Source organism: Phoenix dactylifera, chromosome 16, assembly GCF_009389715.1.
Source record: "Phoenix dactylifera cultivar Barhee BC4 chromosome 16, palm_55x_up_171113_PBpolish2nd_filt_p, whole genome shotgun sequence".
NCBI classification, from domain to species: Eukaryota; Viridiplantae; Streptophyta; class Magnoliopsida; order Arecales; family Arecaceae; genus Phoenix; species Phoenix dactylifera.
In genome coordinates, this window is record NC_052407.1 from 8,349,295 (window position 1) to 8,374,017 (window position 24,723).

At 36.9% G+C, this 24,723-nt stretch overlaps 1 protein-coding gene across 1 annotated transcript in view; it reads left to right on the forward strand.

Annotated features, from left to right (window-relative positions):
• Nucleotides 1-22,124, forward strand: part of LOC103700867 (putative DUF21 domain-containing protein At3g13070, chloroplastic) — a 33,089-nt gene extending 10,965 nt beyond the window's left edge. The window contains exons 4-14 of the mRNA XM_008782763.3: nt 88-170; nt 281-379; nt 1,212-1,293; nt 8,901-9,040; nt 9,112-9,190; nt 9,307-9,370; nt 9,649-9,740; nt 12,321-12,386; nt 17,342-17,458; nt 19,279-19,458; nt 21,725-22,124. Of these exons, the coding sequence (XP_008780985.2) occupies nt 88-170; nt 281-379; nt 1,212-1,293; nt 8,901-9,040; nt 9,112-9,190; nt 9,307-9,370; nt 9,649-9,740; nt 12,321-12,386; nt 17,342-17,458; nt 19,279-19,458; nt 21,725-22,048 (1,326 nt within the window). The 3' untranslated portion in view covers nt 22,049-22,124. The remainder of the gene's footprint in view (nt 1-87; nt 171-280; nt 380-1,211; nt 1,294-8,900; nt 9,041-9,111; nt 9,191-9,306; nt 9,371-9,648; nt 9,741-12,320; nt 12,387-17,341; nt 17,459-19,278; nt 19,459-21,724) is intronic.
• Nucleotides 22,125-24,723: the final 2,599 nt, after the last annotated feature.

Consider the following 24,723-nt stretch of genomic DNA (forward strand, 5'->3'; position numbering starts at 1 on the left):
CTTTGGAAAATTAATGGTTCAATATCAATGATGGGCCATCCAATACATGTGGCAAACTGATCTCACTAGTTGTGTGAGTTATTTCAGGTCGCTATTTTGCTACTTACAGAAATCACTCCAAAAAGTGTGGCTGTTCATAATGCCACAGAGGTTGCTAGGTTTGTTGTAAGGTGACATTACAATCCATTGGTTTGCAAATGAAACAAGTTCTGCATAGTTTTGATACAAAATTGCTATAAGGCTGTTGATGGAACTATTACTTGTTCTGAAATTAGGTCAGGCCGGTTGCATGGCTTTCCTTGGTCTTGTATCCAGTTGGAAGAGTTGTCACTTTTCTGTCAATGGGAATGCTGAAGTTGCTAGGTCTGAAAGGTAGAAGGTGGGTTGTACTTTAAACACTCCAGGGTCATGTTTTAGTTGTTTTATCTTATGCTATATAATTTCTTATGCATGTTATATGTTCATCTACTACTATTATGATGGGGGAGCTCTGGAGTCTAACACGTGTGTTGGACTCAAAGCCTTCCATCTTCGGGGCCCGATTGGATGTCCCATTGTGCAAGAAAAGAGGAAAGAAAAAAACAAAAACCCATCATATTCTATCCCAGTGTCCCATCTTCCACTTCAACAGATGGCCCCCCTATTTGATCAAAGCACATGCATAGTACGTGCAGGCCTATACTTTATTGATAAATAGCTTGTGTAGCTGTTTTTGATGGTAACTTTCATATCTTCTGCTCTGGCTGTGTCATTTATTGACCTTGTCTGTTTAGGTGGCTCATTCTCTTTCTTTTCATTTATGTTGTATTACCCTGCCAATGCAACAGACTGTTTTGCACATTTATTTTCTTCCATTCAAATTTTAAAGTACCTTGCATTGTTGCCTTATTGGTCAATCAGAACAAGTATGCTGCATTGTTCCGTATAGAGAGTTTGCATGGATGTTAACCAAGTGGGAGACACAAAGATAAGAGGATACAGTTTAGTAAAACATTAAACAGTATCTGTTTATCAATTAGACTAATTGGACATCGCATGGCATCGCCAGATATCAAGCATGTGCTTTTATATGCCTAGTGAATACACATCTTTAATCTGATCACATTTGTAACACTAGGATAACATTGTGCTTCCATCTTCCACGTAGCAAGCATAGCCCAGGGCTAATTTCCTTGCAGTGTTTTTCTGATAATACTTTTTTATTAATGCAGTGAACCATATGTCACTGAAGATGAATTAAAATTAATGTTACGAGGAGCCGAGCTAAGTGGGGCAATAGAGGAAGAAGAACAGGTGACAGTAGTGCAGAAGCATTTTATGGATAGCTATTGATCTATCTTGTCACTCAATTTGCCTGTTTAGTTGCTCAATTTGATGCAACTATTTGTATACTTCTTTGACACTCTTAACCTTTGGTAGTAGAATAGTTTCATACTATGAAATCCATATGTGCAACTGTATGCATGTGCATGTTGGTGCCTGTGTATGTGCATGCACATGTGCACGTGTGCATGGGTGGGTGCATGTGTGTGTGTGGGTGTGAGTTGGAGTGCAGACTAGGTCTTCAACCTTTTTCACAAGATTTGATGATCCCGAAATTAATGATAGTCCATCCAAACTAAAGATCCATACAATTGATTTTTCCTATTGTATCAAATTGCTTGTAAATAAATCAAAAAATTCATATACGTCAATCTGTGTAAAAATGGATGGTGCAAATTGTATGATATGCTAAAATACATGAATACATGATAGGGCATTCAAACTGAGGATCCACTTTTTTTTTGGCGAGAATTGAAAATTCATTTTATCCATCACGATCTACTCTTAAAACATGTTTGGATTGGAACGCAATGGATTCTGACACTTGCATCGTAGCAAAACAGTGTATCATATTATTAAAGCTCCCACTTGTTGTATAAGTTAGAAACCACCAGAAAACTTTTGAATCTAATTGTGTACATGTATACATGCGTGCATGCATGCATGCATATACAAGCACATGCAAGTATGTGTTTGTGTTGACGAATGTATGTTTATATGTTACCTATCATAGTTTTAATCACACCTCTTAGACCTGAATATTGATGAAATTTAGTTTGAGTAATTAAATTAGTGCAGTGCTTGAATCTCCTCTTTCACTGGCCACCTTTTTTTTTATTGTGCAGAACCCTAGCTTATGTTGATAAATTGCATGCAAGTAGTGCAGTTTATTGTCAATGATGTGTTATATTGTCTGTTTAGGCTCAGAAGCAGTGATTGTCCTTTTATTCAATCAATGGAATGTACTGATGGAAATTAAAATGCTGGAGTGGCCTCTTTTAATCATATTAATTATAATGTAAAATTATGTCAACAAATTTCAAGCGTACTGGGAGTGCAATTCTGTGGCAGAAAATTAGGTTGTAGACTAGGAAAATAAGATGTAGGCAAGAACTAAAGCCATGCCAAAAGAGTGTAAGTGCTTTAGTTATTTTTATCTATTTTCCATACATAGCTCAATATGCACAAAAGGTCTTAGAAATATGGCTGTAGCACTTGTTGAACCATCTTTATTTGCTCATTCTTCCCTTTGCAACTTCCAATACTTCATTATTCAAGATCAAACCTTCCAAATGTAAGGAATATTAAGTCTACACATATTTTATTCGTTTGTTCTTTAATCATGATGTAACTTCTTTTATGCCTCTTAAAGACAAACTAATCAGGTTGGGAGCAACCCATTATTGTTTTAGTTGGAAATTCAGCTTATCCTTGTTGTTTTGAAGCAAATCTATCTCATTTTGTTATGCTTTATAGTTTATATTAATCCTGGAGTTATTATTCATTTTTGATAGAATTGAGTTGCCATAGGGGTCTAGGTCAATTCACTTTTTTTTTATTTAATAGTATTGTTGGAAAATGATTCTTGAGAAGAATTCTTTAGTTAACCATCAAATCTATGATGAACTAGGAATTTTCCCCAGGTCAAACCCTTCCGTTTAACAAATAGAGCTTTGAATTTCGAGTCTTGGGTAGTGTATTCCCAAGTTTTAGGACCTAGATAATTTTAAATACCAAGTGTAACTTTCTCCCCTATCATCATCAAATTTTTTTGTGAAATATCTACTTACAAATTCCTTCTGAAACTATTGATTCCCTTTATATAGGAAATAATGGATGCCATATACTGAGCTTAGTCAGTTGGCTGAACAAAATAATGGCTATCCATTACAATGGAGTATATTAGATAATATTGTTGAAACAACATTATTTGATAGTGTTATTGTTCATATAACAATTTATGGGAACTATTATTCTAATCAAATGGCAATATGTATGCTCATTATTTTGAATATGATAAACATGATTCGGAGTTGTCAAAGGTTCAAGGTGCACCAAGGCATCAAGGCCTCTTGGAGCCTAGGTGCAAGGTAGAACGTGCGTGCCTTGACAAAGTGAGGTACAAAAATACAAATATACATAGAAATAATAATTGATACATGATTCTAAATATTTGTAACTGAGGTTCTTCAGACCGATATCGAGGTTGTACCAGCTGGCTACCTGTTCGTCACGATACATGCTCGTATCGCACCAATCTAATGCGTATCGAATTAGGGAGCGGGGGCGAGGGAGGAGAGAGAGGGGGCCACAGAGAGAGGGAAGATGGTGGAAGGGGTGGGAGGGAGAGAGAAAAAAGAGAGAATGGGGTCAAAGTTGACGATTATTGCCAGAAAGAGGGGGAGAGGGAGAAGGAGGATGGAGAGAGAGAGAGAGAAGGGGGGTCAAAGGTGAGGATCGCTATTGAGGAGAGAGAGACAGAGAGTGAGAGAGAAGAGGGAACATACCTTGTCGGGGGTGGCGGCCGAACCTAGAATGCCTTGGTCGGCGTCGTAAGAGAGATTGCTTCAAGTGAGCTAGGGCACGATCAAGGGAACCCCTCGAGGAGGGAGGGACGAGGGGAGGAGGGAGAGAGAGTGGGGAATGAGAGAGAGAGAGAAGGGGACTTCATTGGCGGCGACCAACATTGAAAGAGAGCACTTCGAGCGAGTTTGGGTATGGTCAAGAGAACACGTAAGGGAGGGAGTTTTATAGGCCAAATTGATCTGTATTGCCCAACCGTCCTGACTTGGGGTTGGCGTGTTTCTTTATGGGTCCAACCATCCGATTCAGGTTGATTTGGCAACTCGTTAACAATGAATTATCAATTTTTGTCCTTTCTTATGTTTCTATAGTCAGAAGTATAAAAGAAATTGCATTGGAACAACTGAAGAAGAATGAAAAAAAACATGGTGCCCCATGTTTTGATAAAGAAAAAGAACCGGCGTCGAAAGAGAGCGCTTTGAGTGAGCTAGGGCACGATCGAGAGAACCCATCAGGAGGGGGGAGATTAATTGGTCGAATCGTCCTAACTTGGTGTCGGTTCGTTTCAGCATGGGCCCAACCACTTGATTTGGATTGATTCGGCAATCCATGATTTTAACAATGAATTATCAATTTTTGTCCTCTATTATGTTTCTAGCAGTCAGAAATATAAATAAATTTGCAACTGCAGTTGAAGAAGAAGAAGAAGACACCTGGTTCGGGTTGATTCAGCAATCCATGATTTTAACAAGAAATTATCAATTTTCGTCCACTATTATGTTTCTAGTGGTTAGAAATATAAATGAAATTGCAATTGCAAAAGCAACTGGAGAAGAAGAAAAAACACAGTGTCCTATGATAAGAAGCAGGGTGTCCCCTTCTTCTATGCTGGGGCATGCTTTTCTGTGCCAGGGCTTTTTTCCGGGGCACTAAAAAGGTGCACTTTTTTAGCATCTAACAAAGGGGCTTCACCTTAGGTTAGATGAGTCGCCTTTGCCTGCCTTGCTCTAGGCATGCCTTTGACGACATTGACATGGATGTATATGTGCATATGAAGTCTTTGGGACATGTTTCTTGTCTGTTTATCTTATTGGGACTAAAATTAATGTAGCTTTTGTTATAAAAGTTATCGTCTTGTCCCTTTGTAAATTCTGCAAGTCCACAGGGATTATGGAGAGTTACTTCTAAATTTCACAGGCTTAAACTAGGCCAATAAGTTCATTCTATCTTCTCGCCAAATGGGATGTAGGGTTTAATTTAGGCTCCTCTTTTGCTTGAATTTTCCTTGGCTAGTGATGTGGCGCCAATTCTAAAGGATGGACATTAGGCTAGTAGTCGGTCATAAAATTAATTTTATCCTTCTTTGGAGTCTTCTTGAGTCATGCTCTGTAGCTAATTTAATTTTCCATGAGAAACGGCTTGAGTAATGATATATATATAGATGTTTGCATACTTATGCTTCAGCATGTCCTTAATGGCATAGTGAAGTAAAAAATGCATTTATACCCTTCCAAATGCATGGATCTTGAAATATGCCCCTTAAAAATTTCAAAACTGGTATACATATGCCCTTGGTATTAAACGACATTCTCAAGATGAAAAATGACATTATTTTTTTTGAGCATATTACTTCAAAGATCTTTGCACTTCTAGAAATGTTTAATTCAAGGGTTTAAATACAAGTGTCGAGCTCCATTTTTTTTGTCTCGGAAACCTAGATAATCGGTATCACCAAGAATAAAAAGCAACAACATATAGTCAGTATGGATTGTTGGTACGTAACTAGAATAGGTCAGTTCAAGAGAGAACTAGTGTGCTGCATCATAGCAATACCTTTTTCTGTTGGAATTGATACCTTGCCGAATGAGCGACATTTAAAATCTTTGTTTTAATAATTTGTGTAGCTCTCAAGAACTAAATAAATGCATATATATTGCTAAAAGAAATGCTCATATGTATTGAACAAATAAGGGACGAATTTGCAAATAGGGGATTTTTAGGGGTATATGCACAAACATTTCTTATACACACACGCATACATACATACATACATACATACATATATGTACTCACACAGAGAGATAGACTATAATTCGGTTGATAGAGTTTTAGATCAAATCGGATCAATATTATTGGATGATGATGACTCAGCATCCAAGCTATTGGATATGATCTGCTACCTCCAAATTGCTTTTGCATGAAAATTCATGTGATTTCAAGACCTTTAGCTTATGTATTAAATAGTTAATAAACATGCATTATTTCATCTTAATTAAACCGCCTACTTTTGACCACTCAATGCATAGGCTAGACTCTCCAAATCACATATTTTTATTGTGTAAGCAGTTTAGAAGTAGTAGGTCACGTGCAATGGCTTGGATCATTAGTGTCGGTTCCCTATCATTTGGTCATGACCAACCTGATCTGATCTGAAATCTTGTTGACTGGATTCCAGACAACCTCTATATATGTATAGATGCATACATTTATGCATATGTGTGTATGCATGTGCGTAAGTGCATATATATTTCCATACAATGTTATAAGAATGAGAGTTCTGAATGGTGGAATGTTCCTTAAAGGACTCCATTAGCCAATTTTTATAGCCAAAATACTTTCTACTAAATGCAAAGAACCTTTTACTTAGATGTTAGACAGATGGCTAGGAGTAGAAATTTCAAATGAGATTATTCTAGATCTGATCCTAATGTGTATCTCGTGCTCCTTCCTTGTCCCTCCCTGTTGGGGAGGGGAACCTAAAAAAGGGACTGATTTCACCATCCTGATCTCTCACTTCTCTTTTTGCATAACCTAGGCTTTCGTGTGGATCTCCCTCTTCTAATCACCCCATTTCCCCCCTTCCCATGCATGACATGCCCAATTGTTTCAACTTTAGGGGGCTATCCTCTAATCTCCTCTTTTCATGCAGCAACAAATTTACCAAAATTATCAGTTTTTTAGTTATGAACAAATTTAATATAATGTTTATTATATCTTATTTTCATTTCTATTTCCTGCTAATTTTAAATATTATTTTCCTATTTTCTTTACTTAGTTTATATGAATTTTATATTTAGTCAATTTTATTATATTGTATAATTAGTAGAATATATTATATATTTCTTGTTTAGACATGCCTTGGGCAGGATATTTGCTAGTATACTTTTATGTCTATGTCCTGTTACATTCTTTCTGTTCCATGCTAATTTTGGGAAACTTGTAGAGTCGTGCTTAGATTGCACAAAATGTCTTTCGTTATTGTTGAATGGCCTTTGACCCTTGCATTTAATTCATTTCTCTTGTTTGGAGATGTTGTAGTTAGGATGTAGGCATCACTTATAGGGTTAAAATTGGTGTCATTGGTCCAAAAGAAAAATTATTGAACTTTGATATATCATGTCTTACTATATAGCTGATAGGCTTGACCCCATACAGATGGCACAAAGCTTTTCTATTTAAAGTTCATGTATAACAAAGTTGACACTTACATAAGCCTATTGTGTGAGTTCAATTTTTCAATCCTATACAAGTGACCTTAGGTCACTTTGGACCTGGTGGCTCCCTTCCCCTTACTCATGACTTGCAAACTATGAATTAGCTAATCTAGTAGTTAAAGAAATTGATATATTTGTTAGAGAACCTCGGATGCAAGGCACCTACTTGCAAGAATCTTCCACCTTATGACATCAAAAATAGTGGGATCCAATATCGAGTTAGAGATAAGGAGTTAACACAAGTGGAACCGGATAAAAACTCCTCCCACAAGGAATCCATCAAGAAGATAGTAGCACAAAGATAACAAGGAGAACTCCACCAAAGCCATAAACTAAATTTTCATTCAAAATATCAAATTCATAATTACCTTCTTCCATGTGTGGCTAGTCTTATGTAGGCATTGGATGGAACAAGTTTCCAACTTGGTGCTTGCAACAATAGTGATATAGAAATTTTCAAAAAGTCGTCATCTTTTCATGAGCGACTACACCAGTAGCAAAGAGTCCAAGTCCAACTATTAACTATGATAGATGTAACAAACAACCATGACAATTAAACTACTACTTAACCTAATAAATGCCAAATCGGGGAATCCAAAAGGATCTTTGTAAGGTGAGCTTTATGGACTGGGCTTTCAGACTAAAAGTAATGAGCTTCTCTTATGGGCTTCTTAAGCCTTGAATTTCACTCTAGCGCAACGAATTGAGGAGACAAGTGCAACAACTAGAAGAGCAGCTACGGGTAGGTTTGGACGAAATTTGGGAGCAAGATTTGCCGCATCGGGAAGCCATATTGCATGCCAAACTTCCAGAAGCCCTAACTTTCTCGTGCGACATCTAATTGAGGTGCTCTTTCTTCTAAATCGGATAACTTTTGGAGATCTACAATGTGAGGATAAACGCTAAAGTGTCAGATTACCTAGTGATCAAGGGCAAAGTCCACTGTTTGGATCTTGGAATTGGCGGGTCAAAATAAATTTTTTCTTTTGATAAAGACTTCGAGCATATCTCTCAATCTGGTGGCAGTTGGCAATTGGTGGCGACTGTTGCAGTGGTGGTGGCAACAGAGACGGTGGTGATGGCCAAGGGTGGTTTGATTTTCAAACGAAGTGATGACGAAGGGTGGTTTGATTTTTTTAGTTTCTATGATTTCTAGAAATTGAGAAAGGTTTTTCAAGAAAACTGAAAATGGAAACTGGTTTACTGAACATCATTTTTTCATGTTTTGAAAATGAAATCTGAAAACTAGATGTGATGCCAAATGGGCCCTAATTTAAATACAAGGCTGTTGTGGGTAGTCAACTTGCGGCAACGAAATCTTGTAGGAACCATTAACTCTTTAATTTCTTAAGAGAACTGCCATTATTCGCTTTCTTGATTCCGCATTTTGTTTCAGTCATGCTATTCATGCTAGGGCCCAATTTTGATTAAAAAATAGTTGCTTTTCTTTTTTTTATGTATGTCATATATGTGCGCATATTCCATGTTTCTTGTATTTTTCTACTTGCTTTTCATTTGACAAAGAATGGATAATTTGAAATTCTTTAATTCTCTTGACAGGATATGATTGAAAATGTGCTAGAGATAAAAGACACCCATGTCAGGGAGGTGATGACACCATTGGTAGATGTAGTTGCAATTGACTCTAGCGCAACACTTACTGATTTTCAAAAATTATGGGAGTCTCATCAATACTCTAGGTATGCTTAAATAATTTCAATGTAAAGCACATAATTTAAGCTTTGAAAATACTTCATGGATGCAATTTCAGGGTACCTGTGTTTCAGGAGCGTATTGATAATATTGTGGGAATTGCATATGCAATGGACATGATAGAATTTGTTGAAAAGGCTGGTTCCATTTTAAATTACAGTTAATTTGTTTATGTATGATATATCTTTGTTGCTAAATGACTTCGATTTTTTTTCCTTATTGATAATTAGCTACTCTCTTTTTTCTTTTGAAGGTTGAGAAGTTAAAAGAAATCACTGTGAGAGAGATTGCACACGTGCCCACATACTTTGTACCTGGTAAACTAAACTATTAAAGTGATTGTTCTGAAGAACTTGAATGATGTATTGAATTGACTGCTACACCTTTCAGTTAATGGATTTTTTTTTCCTCTTTACTTCTAACATTTATAAAGCAAGTTTGAACACTATAGGATCACGTATTCTTTCCTTAATCTCTCTGTCTTTCTCCTTCCCACCCTCACTGACTCTCTCACTGTCTTATAAGAGTTAGTAGTTTGTATACTGCAGTTGCTCAGCAATAACTTTAGTTGATTCTTCTTTTACCGATATTGCAGATTCTATGTCTGTGTGGAACTTGCTGAGAGAGTTTCGCATAAGGCAGGTTCACATGGCTGTGGTCCTGAATGAATATGGAGGAACTATTGGTGTATGTTTAGATAAAATTCTTCCCATTTTTATGTACTAGATTACAAGTTGATGTTTAGCAGCTTCATCCTATGCTTATTCATGTCCAGCTTTTAATGTTTTATATGATATAATGATAGTTAATCCCCAGATTTGGTCCATGTTGGATAAAGCATAACAATGTGATTTCTCACAGCTCCTCAAATTTTATCCTTCCAGTACTTGCTATTGCCCATGCATTTCACCTTATATTTGATACCCATAGGAGTCATATTTGGCCTATTTAGTTGCATTCATCGATTAATTTGGGTTTGGTTCTTAATGACATACTTTTGCCAGCATAGGCATTCGATTGAAGGTTGTTCGCCTGAGCTTGTAGATCCTGGTATTTACCCTACAAATTTCTTACCTAAGCGCTACTTAACATGTTTATGCAGCATGAGCCATGTATGCAAGGACAATTAATGAGCTTTTGGGAAATTTAAGAAAGGGTTTGGACGCTTCTAAGCACAATACTAAAACATCGAGGAACTTGACCTTAGTGTGATAGCAATCTAGGCTTTAAATAAGGGTTGTGGCAGTTGAGGTTATGCTGGACCTAAATATGCATCATTTGAGCTAAAGAGGCAAAGGGCCATGGTCTACCGTACCGGTCCGTACGGGCCGGTACGTACCGGCCGGCCTGGGACCGGTACCGGCTCAGCATGGAATCCGGTACCGGTAGTTTATTGTTGGAGAACCGGTACGGGACCGGTTCGGACTGGTACGGGCCCGGTTCGGGACCGGTACGATGAACCTTGCAAAGGGCCTTTCGTCCCACCAATCAAAGTTGAGGAAAAACTAAAGGGAGGCTATGTGTGGAACCATCCGGTTACTGAAGCAACTTTTATAGTAAGGTTCGCCAAATCAGTATTGGAGGGCGTACTGGCCGGTTGAGAGCACAGGAGGAGGGAGACTTTTGGCCGTCCGGGGATGATGATGGAGAGGATTAGGGTTTCGAAGGGGGAGGGGGGAATGAAGCCGATAGTGAATGGCGGGGGACAATAGATTGGGCATGCAGGATGAAAGATCCGACAAGTGTGATGATCAATTGGGCGTGCATAATGATCAATCAGGCAAGCGAGACGGACCTTCGGAGCTTCTACATGAGAGAGAAGTCCTCAGAGGGTATCGATTTGGAGGGGGGATCGGATATCTTTAAATATGCGGAATCAACGCTCGGGAGCTTTAAACATGCCAAACCTATTGGGGTGGCCGATCCATTCCGATTCTTGACTGGTTCAGTTTGGTATGGCTTGAACCATCCGGTTCTGGTCGATTCAGGCAACTATGTCTAGTAGTTTCTCCAAGGGTTATCAAATAGAGAATGCCAAGCCAAACACTATCCTATGTTTTCTTGATTAGGGAGACATGCATGCAATTCATCACAAGGCTGCTGCATTACATCTTAGAAGTTTAGCAGGCCAATGGTAGGATAACACCTAGGTGTGATGATTGACCTAGAGAGCTTTTGATCAAGTTGAATTGCTGACAGCCAAATCTCTTCATTTACTGAAGGATATCTTATGGCTTTCCAGGGGAATGGTATTGAGGGCATAGTGGGTGGGCCTTTCACATGCCATTTCAACTCATGAATTATCAAATTGGCCACTTATCCCCAAATCTATCCTCCTTTTTAGCTATGACCGTTGGATGGCTTGACATCACCCTTGGGAGTGAGTCTGACCTATTGGAAGATTTTGGGCTTTTTGTTAACCTATTTTCCTTTCGAAGTGTAACGTGCGAATGGAGACAATTTATCTTTAGTTTTCTTGCACTACTAATAAAGAATACGAGAAATACTATTTGTTTGTCTTTCATATCTTGGGCGTGAACTTGAACTCATCTTAAAGACCTTATTAATTTCATCAGAAATTGTGAATTCCTCTTCATTGAGGCAAAATATAAACCTGCACTACCAGTTTTTTAGACATGTCAGTCAAACGACCAGCATCCTTTAGTCAGCAGGGGGAATCGACCTTGCACAACTCATAGACGTTGCACATACCAGTTTTAAGGCATTACCTGCTTTGTTGATTTGTCTCCTTTTTCTCCAGTTATTTTGGTAGCTGACTACAGTATAGGCTCTTGAACAGCTCCAAGCTTTATTGAAATGCTTGAATTTCGTTTGGTAACAACACAGCAATGCAATATGTGGGTTGGCTGTTTTTATTTAGATGCATCATGCACTGTTATCTATCCTGTCTCATGATATTTTAGTTTCACCAATGCCTTGGCATATATATTTTAAGAGCATCATAAAATGCCTGACTTCATTCAGAAAAGGTGGAAAAGACCTGTTGTCAGAACCCATCTTGTTCTCGTACCTTGCTTTATAAGAGAAATCTTAATTAACATTTTCAAAAGCTTACTATTTGAATGCTGAAATTAAAAACAAGTCGAAATCCTATTGAAGAGCATTTAGTGTTTAGTGGCAGCATTAATTACTAGGGTCTTAAATGTCTTTATTTTGTTTGTTTTTGAAACTTCTCTCACTCTCATTTTTCTTCTGCATCTGTTTCGGAACCACTACTTCTTACTGATTTATTCGAAAATCTAACAGATTGTAACATTGGAGGATGTTGTTGAAGAAATTGTTGGTGAAATTTTTGATGAAAATGATTCAAAGGTAAGCACAATTTTGTAAACCTTGATGGTTCAAGTATACATTTTCCACTCCTATCATTAAATTTGTGTCGCGCTGTCCGCTCTCTCTCTCTTTCTATATACACACACACACACACACACACACACATAGCTTTTGAGTTAGCCTTTGGTCTAGTATTTCAGTCAATTTTGATATTCAAGTAGCTTTTCCTCTTCCGAGCATCAAATTACTTTGTGTTTATTAACATGAGTGTACCGATCACCTGCATGTGTTTCTGAAGTGCTTTTTTCTTTCTTTCGTTTGGCTTTTCTTTAGCCAGGGCATTAGTATTCTCTCTATCAAATTGCTTAATTTGAAGCCATTAGAATTTAGATGTTTATATAGTTACACTATGCTATTCACGTTTTCTGATATCATTTCTTTATTGTTTCTTGTAAACATATCCTTGCTAATATTTGCCAGTATGTTGCTTTGAAGAGTTGACTTATTAAAGAATACCTAAGAACTAGATTTAGTACCTCTGGTTGCATGTAGGGATACTCTAGTTGCAGTGAGCCTTTAGAAATGGTTAGGGTTTAGGGTTTGGAGTTGTATGTGGTAAAGCTTGATTTGTTACTGGAAATTCTGTAATTTGACATAAGGAATTTATCAGATATCAAGAATTATAAAGGTGGAAAAAGAATATAAAAATATGATAAGCACATTGCCAAAGGTTAAACCCCGACATGATTCTGGAAAAGAAATGTTTCCTGGAATTCGCACATACTTGTGAAATATGGGCTACTTGTTGAAGCTTCAACACAGATTTACAAATGTACAGCTGTGTGTCAGTGCATGCATAACAAACAAATTTATTAATTGTGTAAACTATAGATCTAAGTATATGCTTTGTTGGAATAGTTGGGGATACTTTAAAGGATCTGGAACCCTGATAAACTTAAGATAATGTACGTAATGTAATTTTATGTTAATGAATATAGGTATGGTGAATGCATATAGGTACATTGTATGAATGTGTATGAAGATGATACTTTGACATGTTTAAGGCTAGCAGGTACTTTAAAAGTTTTATTATTAGAGGAAAGTTGGGATCACACTGCTTGTAGCATTATTGCTAAATTTCAAGGTGGCCTCTATAAAGAAAGGTAACGTAAAACAAAATCTCAAACTCATTAATGAGACATACTTGCAAACCAAAGGGGCACCCATCTTTACCAAGTAGATAAGTGGACCACCAAGAATGACTATAACTTTCAAGGTATGCCAACCATACCAAATTGGGCAGTACCGGGTGTGTTGTACTGTATCAGTTCGGTACCAGTACATGGTATGAGGGATGGGTGTACTGTACCCATACTGGTTCGGTACTGGTACATGGTATGGGGGCGTACTGACACTCGGTATGCCGAACCAGCCCCTATACCAGGCGTACCTACATAGTAACAGGGTGGCACCGGTGTGGGGCCCGGTACCGGTACTGAGACAACGTACCTTGATAATTCTATTAAGAAAAATCAAGGTGGCCCCTATACAGCAAGGTGACAAACAGAATTTTCAACTCACTAGATGAGGTGCATATACAAAACCAAAAGAACCTGCGTATACCTAGTAGATGCTACAACTTTGAAGGATTACAAAGAAGCTCAAAACTATTCAACCCAAATTAGTAGAACAATGGGATGAGCCTTTGTGATGTCTATCTACGCTTTAAACCTCAGGTTGCAAAAGAAGGACAATTCTGCTGTCAGCAAATTTGTGGTGGATGCTTTATATGTTTGCCCAGATTGCTATAGGGAGTATTTTTCAATAAATAGTGAAATCTTTAATGTGGAGCTTCATGAATTCCAACTTTCTGAAGAGCCCAAAATTGAGCCACGATGGGCCATAATAATTAATAGTACAGGATCAAAAGGACTTCATTAAAAGACTCAATGATGTGCTTTTTGGGAAATTGAATAGATGGAAATATACATTATACTTGGAAGGTAATTTGATTGCTAGTTTAAGTACTTTTGGAAACCCTTCTTTTGCTACTTGCTATATATAATTGCTTTACAGTGACAGGCTGACTTGGCTCTTTTAATTTAAGTCCAACAGTTTAAGTTATATCGACTTGCATATTTTAAGTCTGGTTTAGATGTTACCATCGCTGTCCGACAGTTTGTCTGGTTTAGATGTTACCATCCCTGTGCACATTTCCTGCAGGATACCTTCATATTCTCTTTGATTCAAGAATTAGTCCGTGAATGAAATTTTGATGAGTTCATCAAGATTGTTTATTTGCTACGGGGCAGTGAATTTTATGAAAAAAGTTGCTTATGTTAGGTTTTGAAACTCTTGTTGGGTGTATTTTGAACTGAAAGCTTCAAGAAGTATTTGGAATTAAACTATGGTTCAAGTTTTCTTTTCTTTACTTTGTTGATAAAAACTGGTGTTGCAGTAAGAGCAATTGCAGAATCATACCTGCTTGTGCAAAATGAGACTTGGATAGCTCTGTATTTTAGTTGTTCACACTTGTGGTGACTTATACACTAGTAAATTGTTGTGATATGCATGGTAGGCGCGGTTATATATACTTCTATGGGCGAGTACATGGTACTGCCTTCCTTATATTTTGCTAACAGTTGACCAACTTGGTTTGTGGTTCTTTTAAGGTAAATCTGTAAGATGGTAATCCCATTATCCATGCCTAAAAGATACTCTTTCCCACTGCATGAAGTGATACCATCCAGTATGTTGGTAAATGCTCTTCCACAAGAATCTCTTTCCAATGACTTCAGTTTGAGTTTCATCCAATTTCGGTACTTTGAAAGTCAGGGCAAATCTTAGATGTCTCACATGAGCTCAACATTATCCTTCTAAATATTAGATTCAAGCCTTGCCATTTTATCTTATCTTTTTATGATACATGCCACCACCTCCCACTCCCACTATTTTTTTGTTTGTGGAACAGACTTTTAATAGACAACTAAAGGAAGTTTTTTTTCTATCTATTGTATTGATTGACTGGGTGCTCATGTCTTGCAATTCAGCATTGTATTGCACATCCTACTTTCCTTTATGATGCTTACCCAGTTTTATTTCAGGGATTTATTACTTTATTTATAATAATCTTCAGGTCTCTCTAGGCTGGGAAATGCAATAGTTGTCTGTGTAGATTTATCTGGTCTATTTATGTCTAGTATTGCATAATTTTTATAAGCAATAAGTAGTGAATTAGGGAGTCAAACAAAAAGGTTTAATCCAATCTGTTTAGGAGCTTCTTGTTTCACCCTCATCTACACATCCTTCTGCGTGGCTTCTTGTTTATGGTTTAACGAGCTGGACTTAAACTAAAAAGCCACATAATGTCAATCAATTTAGATCAAATTAGATCTTTTTGCATTGCAAGTTATTACAACTTGAATATATGAGGGTGAAATCCAATCTCTTCTGGTGCTTTTACTAGTTGCATGTAGATGCTGAGACCAGTGCCCAATATGCATTGTTCTAACCTATGCTACTTATTTTGATGGTTCTCTCGGTTCAAATTCGGATTCATAATTCAGAATTTTTTGTCTTCAACGAATTTGATTCATATGGGATAGAATTAGAAAAATATGGCCCTAATAAATGAATACTGAGAATGCTATTTCAAGTTTTATTCAGCAATGCCAGTGGAATCCTTAATTGTTTTATAACTCAAAACAAGAACTTTAATTAGTTCAAAACTGCAAACTGAAATCATGGGATCATGTATGGATGCTAGATACGGGGGATTATTTTAAATTGATATCATTTAGTTGTATCTCAGATAAAGGCTGTTACAGGAGGAAAGAGATTGTTTAAGGGTTTGGGAGGCTTTTCTCTCATTGTCCGCCATGATCACGTATCTTAGTCCCGTTTCTCTCCAACCCAAATTCCCATTTGGATTAGTAGAAGCTTCTTCAACGTCTTCTTTCAGATATGATCTTCTAGGACCAATAAAATGCCCACAAGTTCCAAACTTTGGATTCAATTAGCTCTAGTTGGCAATATATACTCAGCACCCATAGCACCCAAAACATTTGAGATTCATCTAGATTCCAGATCTGTTATTATTCTTCACCTATCTAAATGCTTTCTTGGTTATAATTGGATTTGAAGTGAAATTCAGCCATTGAGGATCTCCATCACTGTTTTGCCAAAGGGCCCCAACAAGAGTTTCCATTCTATTCTCATTTTTATCACATAAATCATAGTAGTTTACATATTAGGATGAATCGTATTGCCAACCAGTTCGAACATGCTGGTCTACGGTACCGAGAGATGTGATGTGATTTAGGTAACCCTGGTTCTAACTGAATGAAAATGAATACACATAAATCTTTCTTGTCACTGTTATGTTTCAAATATTTATGTACCTATGTTTGCTAAAACTATACTTCTTTTTACCAGCCACTTATTTATGATATTTTGAGCTAGAATTTTTATGTCAAACGTACATTGTGAGAATTTTCAGTTGCACATCAACCAGAAATGCATGTTGCCAATCCCCTTTTATGCAAACTCTAAAATTGTCTTTGCATCTTTTTGCTTTCAACTGACAGCTGGGGCAAAATTAATTGTGAATTCTTTCCTAGGCGTAATTTACTGTCTTCAAACTACTGTTCCTGATTGACCTGTTAATATAGATGGAGATTTGAAAAACCAACCATTCCATGTTGTACGACCCTGTATCAGCAGACAGTTAGGGGCATACTGTGTTACATACCATACCGATTCATGACCGGTACAAGCCCCATCCATACCCCAGAATCTGAAACCTTAAGCAGTTAAGCATAGACATTTAACTTCATATAGTTATGTTATCTGAAGATCGTAGATATTAGGAACACTTATTAGACTTAATTCTTGATTTCTGGATTTCTCCTGCCAGAAGTTGGTGTGCCCTATGATCACCATTCTTCTTTTTTTCCATAATTTATTTTTTCTTATCTAGTTCTGATATATTGCAGGAGGAGATCACGAAGAAAACTGGTTATATAGTGATGCGAGAGGATGGAACATTTGATGTAGATGCAAATACATCAATTGATCAGCTTTCTGAAGAGCTGAATGTCAAAATACCTGAGGTTTGTACTATTGTTTTCTGGTGAAGGATGGGATTTGGTGTATCTTCACAGTTCACCCTTTTTTCTTTTAAGCCCAAAGATTTCCTTTGCTGTATGATGGGTTTCCATTGCTGTATGAGAGTGAAGAAGCAAGAATAATAAAGAAGTGGGAAAGGGGGCTGGAAGATAAGAGACGGAATCACCAAAAATGGGTGTTGTGAAAAAAAGGATAAGGTTTAAAAAACTGATTTATACTATAGGGTTTATTAGCTACAATATTATAACCACACAAGTCGCCATGCTACTAGGACAATTCTAGTTTTAAAAAGAGTCTTTTTAATGTTTTACTTGTGATGCTTTCTTGAATTAATGTGGAAATTGTCTTATTTTTTTTTCATGCTTTACTTATGCTAAATTTATGTTATCAACTCGTGATAACATATTTAACTATATACTTATTTTATGAATATTCTGACATCTGAGTCTGGGCAATAGATAACCCTATCCTATTCTCTGTCTCTCTCTCTCTCTGTCTCTCTCTCTCTCTAATATGGTTGAGTTTAGAACAGAAATCTTTTAAAAGATATATTGCTTGTGATGCATTCTTGAATTAATGTGGAAAATTGTTTTAGAGTTTATCTTTTCTTGTTGTACTTATGCTAAAATTATTTTATTAACCCATGGTAACATATTTAACTATATGTTTATTTTGAATAAACCTCTTTTTCTCCTCTCTCTCTCTCTCTCTATCTCTATCTCTCTGTTCCTTGTATGGCAGGCCCAGCCAAATGAACTGTTAGACTTTATGGCCAATCCATGATATCCAGTCGTATGAAGATATTATATATCCATATTTAGTGAAATCTTCGAGGGCATCCCAGTTCGACTAACCAATTTTAATCTTAGAAATGTGGGGAATAGTCAGCCCATCAGACATAACTAGAGAGAGAGAAAGAGAGGAGAGAAACTTCTGAGCCTTCTCATTCTCTCTTTACCACTGTTATGGTAGCAAATGCTCCTCTGTTAGCATGCTTGTTCCTTTTTTAAAGAGAAATGATAAAAATGCATATATCAGAACTCGGAGTGCATTTATTAATTATTAATAGAAATGAAACTTTTAATGGTTCACAATTATCTATTCTACATCCATTCCAATGCTCATGTCAAATGAATGTGTATCACATATGCGGAATTCTAGTTTGATCCATATAGTTGAGAACCACCATGGTCATCTTTCTCCTTATATGACATTAGCAAAGCATTCTAAAAATAAAAATAGCAAAAATAGAACTTGAGGTAACAATTACTGAAATTATGATCTATTGTCATACCTTATCTATAAAATTACTGAAGAAGTTGAGAAATCCCATTCAGTATGGCTCTTTTTTCTTCTTGAAATTAAGAATTGTGTCTGCTTGAAGTGGTGCTGCAAGTCAACAAGAAAGCAGCTCCTTACAACGAAGAGGGGCACTAGTGTTATATGAAATACATTAATAATCTCATTAGTTTTATATGAAATTCATTTTGATCTTAATTTTTTCCATATGTTGACAGTTTTGTTAGTCTGTCTCCTCTTGCATCAGTATATATGTCATTACAGTATTGCTTCCTTTGTGCATTTCCATTTTCCCATGTGGAAAATTTGGTTTCCATTATTTTGACCATATAATTTGTAGTAAAGCATTGGCATGTCTATGCTCATTCATTTGCACTCTGTTATTTTGTTATATATGAATTAAAGGACATTAAATACTACTTGCTCATAATGGAATTTCTACATCATAAAAAATATTGGAATTGTTAAGTTTTTCCTGAATGCCTATCCTCTTTCACATTTATAGGGTCATCAGTATGAGACTGTATCGGGTTTCGTTTGTGAGTCATTCGGATATATACCAGAAGAAGGTAGGAATACAGTTGTGGTACTTGAGAAGGCAAACAAAGAAGAGAACAGTGAATACAGTGACACAACATCTGATCACCAAAATGAGAAGGAAAAACATCAAACATTTGAACTTGAGGTACATACATAAATTGGTGTATATAGAAAAAAATGTTAAATTTTGCTCATTGTGTTGATCTTAGAATCTTTAATTATCATATTTTTCTCTTCACTCGATCTCTTTTGGATTTCAGAAAAAAGTTTCCACAGTAGTAAGCATTAAATTAACTGCATATTTTAAAAATCTTTCATTCTTCTTTTTCTTTCATATTACTTATCTTTTAGTGGAACATTCAAAGGCAATATCATTTTAAGTCATATCATAATCATGCTTCTCATCTATGGAATCTTTCATTGATTACCCTGTATGGATCCCCATGTTATGAAGAGATAAAAGGTCGAAGAAGCTTCCTTTCTCAATGCTTAAAATGTATGTGTTTGTCACTGTAAAGTCATCATAAGTAGCTCAACATATAGAACATGGTTTTTTTCTACAGTATCTTTGCATATTTTTTTTGTATCTCTTGGTGTCAGTGCATATGTTTCCGTGCAAGTATTCAACACCATGTGTCGTGTTTTATTGCTTTGGCTAGCATTGAAAGAGGTTGTGTGAGGTGGTGCCCTGCCAATGTTGGATTTACATGGAGGGGGAATGGTGAGGGTAACAGCTAGGGAAATGTGGAGGATAGGATTGTAGGGATGAGCCAGGGAGGCCAATCGTGTGCTTGGTATTCTGAGATGTCCTTCATTTCAGGTCAGGATAACGGTCTTGTAATTCTCTTAAGTGTTCTGCAAGAACACCCAGAGGATGTGGGACGAGAAGTAACAGCTTCTGATTCTCATGATTTCCAACTTTTCTTGATCATAGATTCTTGCCATCATCTATTGGGTATCCCATGGTTGTATATGATATGTGTATTGCTTTTATGGAATTGGAAACACCACTTTATGGATGAATAATCATCCGTGAATGGAAAATCAACATTATTAAAATTAATTTTTTGTGTTTCTATACTTTTGATAACCCTGGCCCTAATATTTTGCTAGATTTTTAACGACCTAAATTTTCTGCTTTGCTTTCTAACATACTTTGTCTAAATTTAATGAGCAATGCAGCATTCTACTGCTCAATGTTTGTCTGAAATTGCAGACAATATAATTCTGTGCTTGTTCTTAAGGTGCAGATCAAGATACTAAAGAAAGAGCAAGGGTTAGATGTCAAAAACTAAAACAAATAAACAGCATACTTTCTCAAGCTTTTGCTTCTTGTTCACGAAGGGTACTCAGTATGTTTAGAAAGATAACCATCATTTTGTAAATTTTAATGGAATTCACTGCCAGCCAGGTTTCAACATGTTGTCTCCTCCAGGATTTGATTCCTGAAAATAGAGCCCATTCTGTTAACTTTTTTAGGTTTCTGCAGATGCAATTCATGTTATGCAATTTTGGCTTGAAATTTCTTCACTACTTCCAGGCTGGGCGTGAGTTATTCAACCAACTTGTTGCCTTTGATCTTCTACTTAGACCCAACCAGTGTGCATTTCATTTTTGTTGCAAGGGTCTGATCCCATAGATAACCTGCACTTGATAGTTGACATAACAAGCTATTCAGGATCCAAGTTAATTATTCAGAAGCAGTTTAGATAAAAATTTGGCATCAGACAATCTGGCGAAACTTATTGATTTTACAGCTGAAATGTGAATTCCCTAGAGCCATGTTGCTAACCTACTTTTGTGGGCTCTAATCTTTAGATCTCTATAAGCCAAAAAATATTTGATTTAATTTTATGGTAATTGTTGCTGGTCTTGATTTAGCTGGTCAGGTCTCTTATTACATAATCATCTGTTAGAGATCTGAAACTGACTGCTAATTTATCGATTTTTAAGTAAGTAATTGCTTGCATATTTAAATTGATTGCCATTTACTTTGCTGTTTCATATAATTATTAGCTTTTGAAGACTGTTGAATGCCATGTCTTCTGGCAGTTTTATATGTACAGGTCTCAGTTAATTCATAGAAATTATTTGTACATTTCTGGTCAGTCCTCTTTCTGAAAGCAACCACCACTAAATCATTTTCAGTTTTATGTTATAGTTTTTGTACGTGTGCTTGTATTTTTTTAAATCATAGGCTGTTTTTGATCGTTTCTAAATGATCTCGAAGGTTTTCTTGTCATTTTGTTTCATACAAGAAAGGTGGCCAAGTTCATTTACTAGTATGTGTTGACCAAGCTTTCTGTAATTTTCAGTCTTTTTCAGTCCTTTTCTGTCATGAGAGGGTAAATTCTCAGTAAACTTGCCCAGGTGTAGCCTCTGCTTAATTCAATGTGGTTCTTTATGTACAGATATTGGAAGCAAATGCTAGAAAGGTTGGTAAAGTCCGCTTCAAACCAATAAACAGTGAATATGTAGATATGGAGAATGAAGGCACGAATTGTTTGGTTCCCACCAAAGTCATGAAACAGAAGAACCAGAATGGTTTTGAACCAGAACTGAGCAACCATGGAGACAGTGAGACGGATAGAAGCAACAACCATGGAGAAATAACAGAACAACCGGAACATGGATACTCTAATGAGGTCATAATTGTCCACGACTCGTTGAAAGAGTCCCGCAGCTATGCTGTTGATAAGAAAGCAAATGATCATGATTGTAATACCCAACAATAATTTCATTGCACCTCAAACATTATCAGTTCTTACAGCAGAGAGAGGAAAAGAAATTAAAATGAAAAATTAAAAAGAACACCATACGAGTGCCAAAAATGCAGAGGAAAAAAAGGAGAAGAGTCAGCAAACGTGTAGGCTTGTTTACAGGTGAAGAGTGGTGTTAACGGCTGTTTCGTTGGAATTTTGAGAGTGGTGTTTACAGGTTCCTGACCATCGAAGTTAATCATCAACATCCCAAAGGGTGGGGCGACAACCAAGAGAGCAACCTATGATTATGGTAGTGCTGATTAGGCACTAATGAGCCGCCCCAGTGCTTTGAATGGTTGTTGATGACTCCATCCCTGCCTACCTCATGAAAATAAGAAAGTTTTCTAAACAAGTACTGTGGAAGCATTAATTGCTGGTGAAAGATTCTAGCATTTCGAGCATTAACCCCATTCTCTACCTGGGCATGATCCAAAAACGAGTTCAATGCTGGCAAAGAAGTAAAGGGAATTTAAGCTAAGATATCGTAGCCATTTGATGCCGACACGGCATAGCAAATGGACATGTTATGATAACGTGCTGACAGTCCTCTACAGTCTTTGCACGCAAGTCACATTTTTGCAAGGAATATGATACCGCTTAAGTTTCCACCAAAAGCATTTGACTCTCATTGGGACCTGGAATTTCCATAGCTAAGTAAACTCTCATCCTCCATATTGATTAGGAATTTTTTAGCACTTGTTCTATGTCATTAACAGTGACTGTTGGGGTTTTTGAAGCACAGCTGATCAGCCCACAGGCCCTTTGGCACAGGCAGTTTGATAATTGCCAGTCATCTTATTATCATTAAAACAGGCAGCCAACCGCTTAAGACCCACATTTATGGCAAGTTCTTATTTAAAATGGCTAGTTGAAAGGTATTATTTGAATTTCTTGATTTTGTATAAATATTTAAGATCTATCCAGCGAATAATTGATATAGAACTAAATATACATCTATACGGATTCTCGTACCAAGGTCATTATAAACATTAATAGAATTTTGGGTTCCGATCAACTTGATAAAGTGATGCTGCAGTTTGGCACTTAAAAGGACATTGTTGCCCATATGACAGCAATTGCTTGGTGTTCGATACCGAACCCAGCTCCCTGGAAAATGATATTTAGATTTTACCTACCAAGCCCACAAAGTATTAGGATGCAAGCCATATTGACTGCAGCCCTCTCAAGTAAAGCCTGCTGCCTAGACCGCAGAGCATGAAGGCTAAGGCTTCCTTGGCACTTTAGCTTGCAAAATGTAGACCAAGAGAGGAGATGCACTCCCCTCTGATCGGTGAGTGCCCCCATAAAAAAGCCCTGAACTCCTTTTCTATTGTTTTAACCACTAAGAGAAAAATTAAGAGGATATGGCATATAATGGAATAAAAGATAATACGGATTGTAGAACAGTTATCCTTCCAGCAAAGGATAGGGCCCTCCATCTCCACCCCGCAATCTTAGACCCCAATTTATCCATCAAAAAATTAAAATCAATAGGCGATAATTTGGAAACTGATAACGGAACACCTAAATAGTGCCAGGTTCCTCTCTTGAATGGCATGTGAAATATCTGTTGTATTTGCTCCTTGATTGAGCTATGGACTGAAGGGCTCAAAATGATGTGGGACCTTGCAACATTGATAGCCTACCTAGACACTGAATAATAAGCCTCAAGTGATAATTTTAATGTTAAAGCATCCCTCACTGTAGCTCAAGCGACCAATAAGTAGTCTTCTACATAATAGATATGAGAGAAAAATGGACCTTAAGGCTACGGGCAATAAACTTGAGGCAAATCAAGGTTTGCTATATTGGTAGAACTCCGTACCGGTGCCATACTATCATAGTATCGGTACGGTACGGTACGCGGCACACATGGCGTACCGAGTGTCGGTAGGCCACCGGTTCCGATACCGATATCGGAATGGTATAGTATGGTACATTCGGTACCGTCTGATATGGTACGGTACAGCATACCATGAGGCAAATTCTTCTGAATAGCACTTTGCAAGGAGGCAGATAATATCTCCAAGCATAGAATGAAAATATAAGGAGATAAGAGACACCCTTGCCGCAATCCACACATTGTATAAAATCATTCCATAGGAGAACCATTTATAAGTAAAGCAAACTGAGGTTGTGTTATGTATGCAATGACCCATGTGATGAATCTATGGTGGAATTAAAATTGATGAAGTATTCGAATCAAATATTTCTAGTGGATCCTATCGAATGCTTTCTCCATATCTACTTTAATTAACATTAAACTTCAAGTTCGTGTGGCTTTCATCAAAGAGTGAATTAACTCTTGGGAGAGAAGTTCATTATCATTAATAATATTCTTCCCTTGCTTGAAAGCACCATGAGTAGGAGAAATTAATGGCAAGGATTTTTGCGACAATTTTGTAAAATGTATTGCAAAGGCTGATAGGGTGATAGTCCACAATATATAAGGGATTAAATTTCTTAGAAAGCAAGGCTATATACATATGTTTCCAAGATGCAGGCATAGAAGCAGATTTTAAAAAGTATTTAATAGCATCAACCACCTCTTTCTTTATACTAGGCCAAAATTCCTAAAAGAAAAAAAAAAGAGATTGAAACCCATCTGGACCAGTTGCTTTATCAGGGTGCGTTGATCCACCTCAATT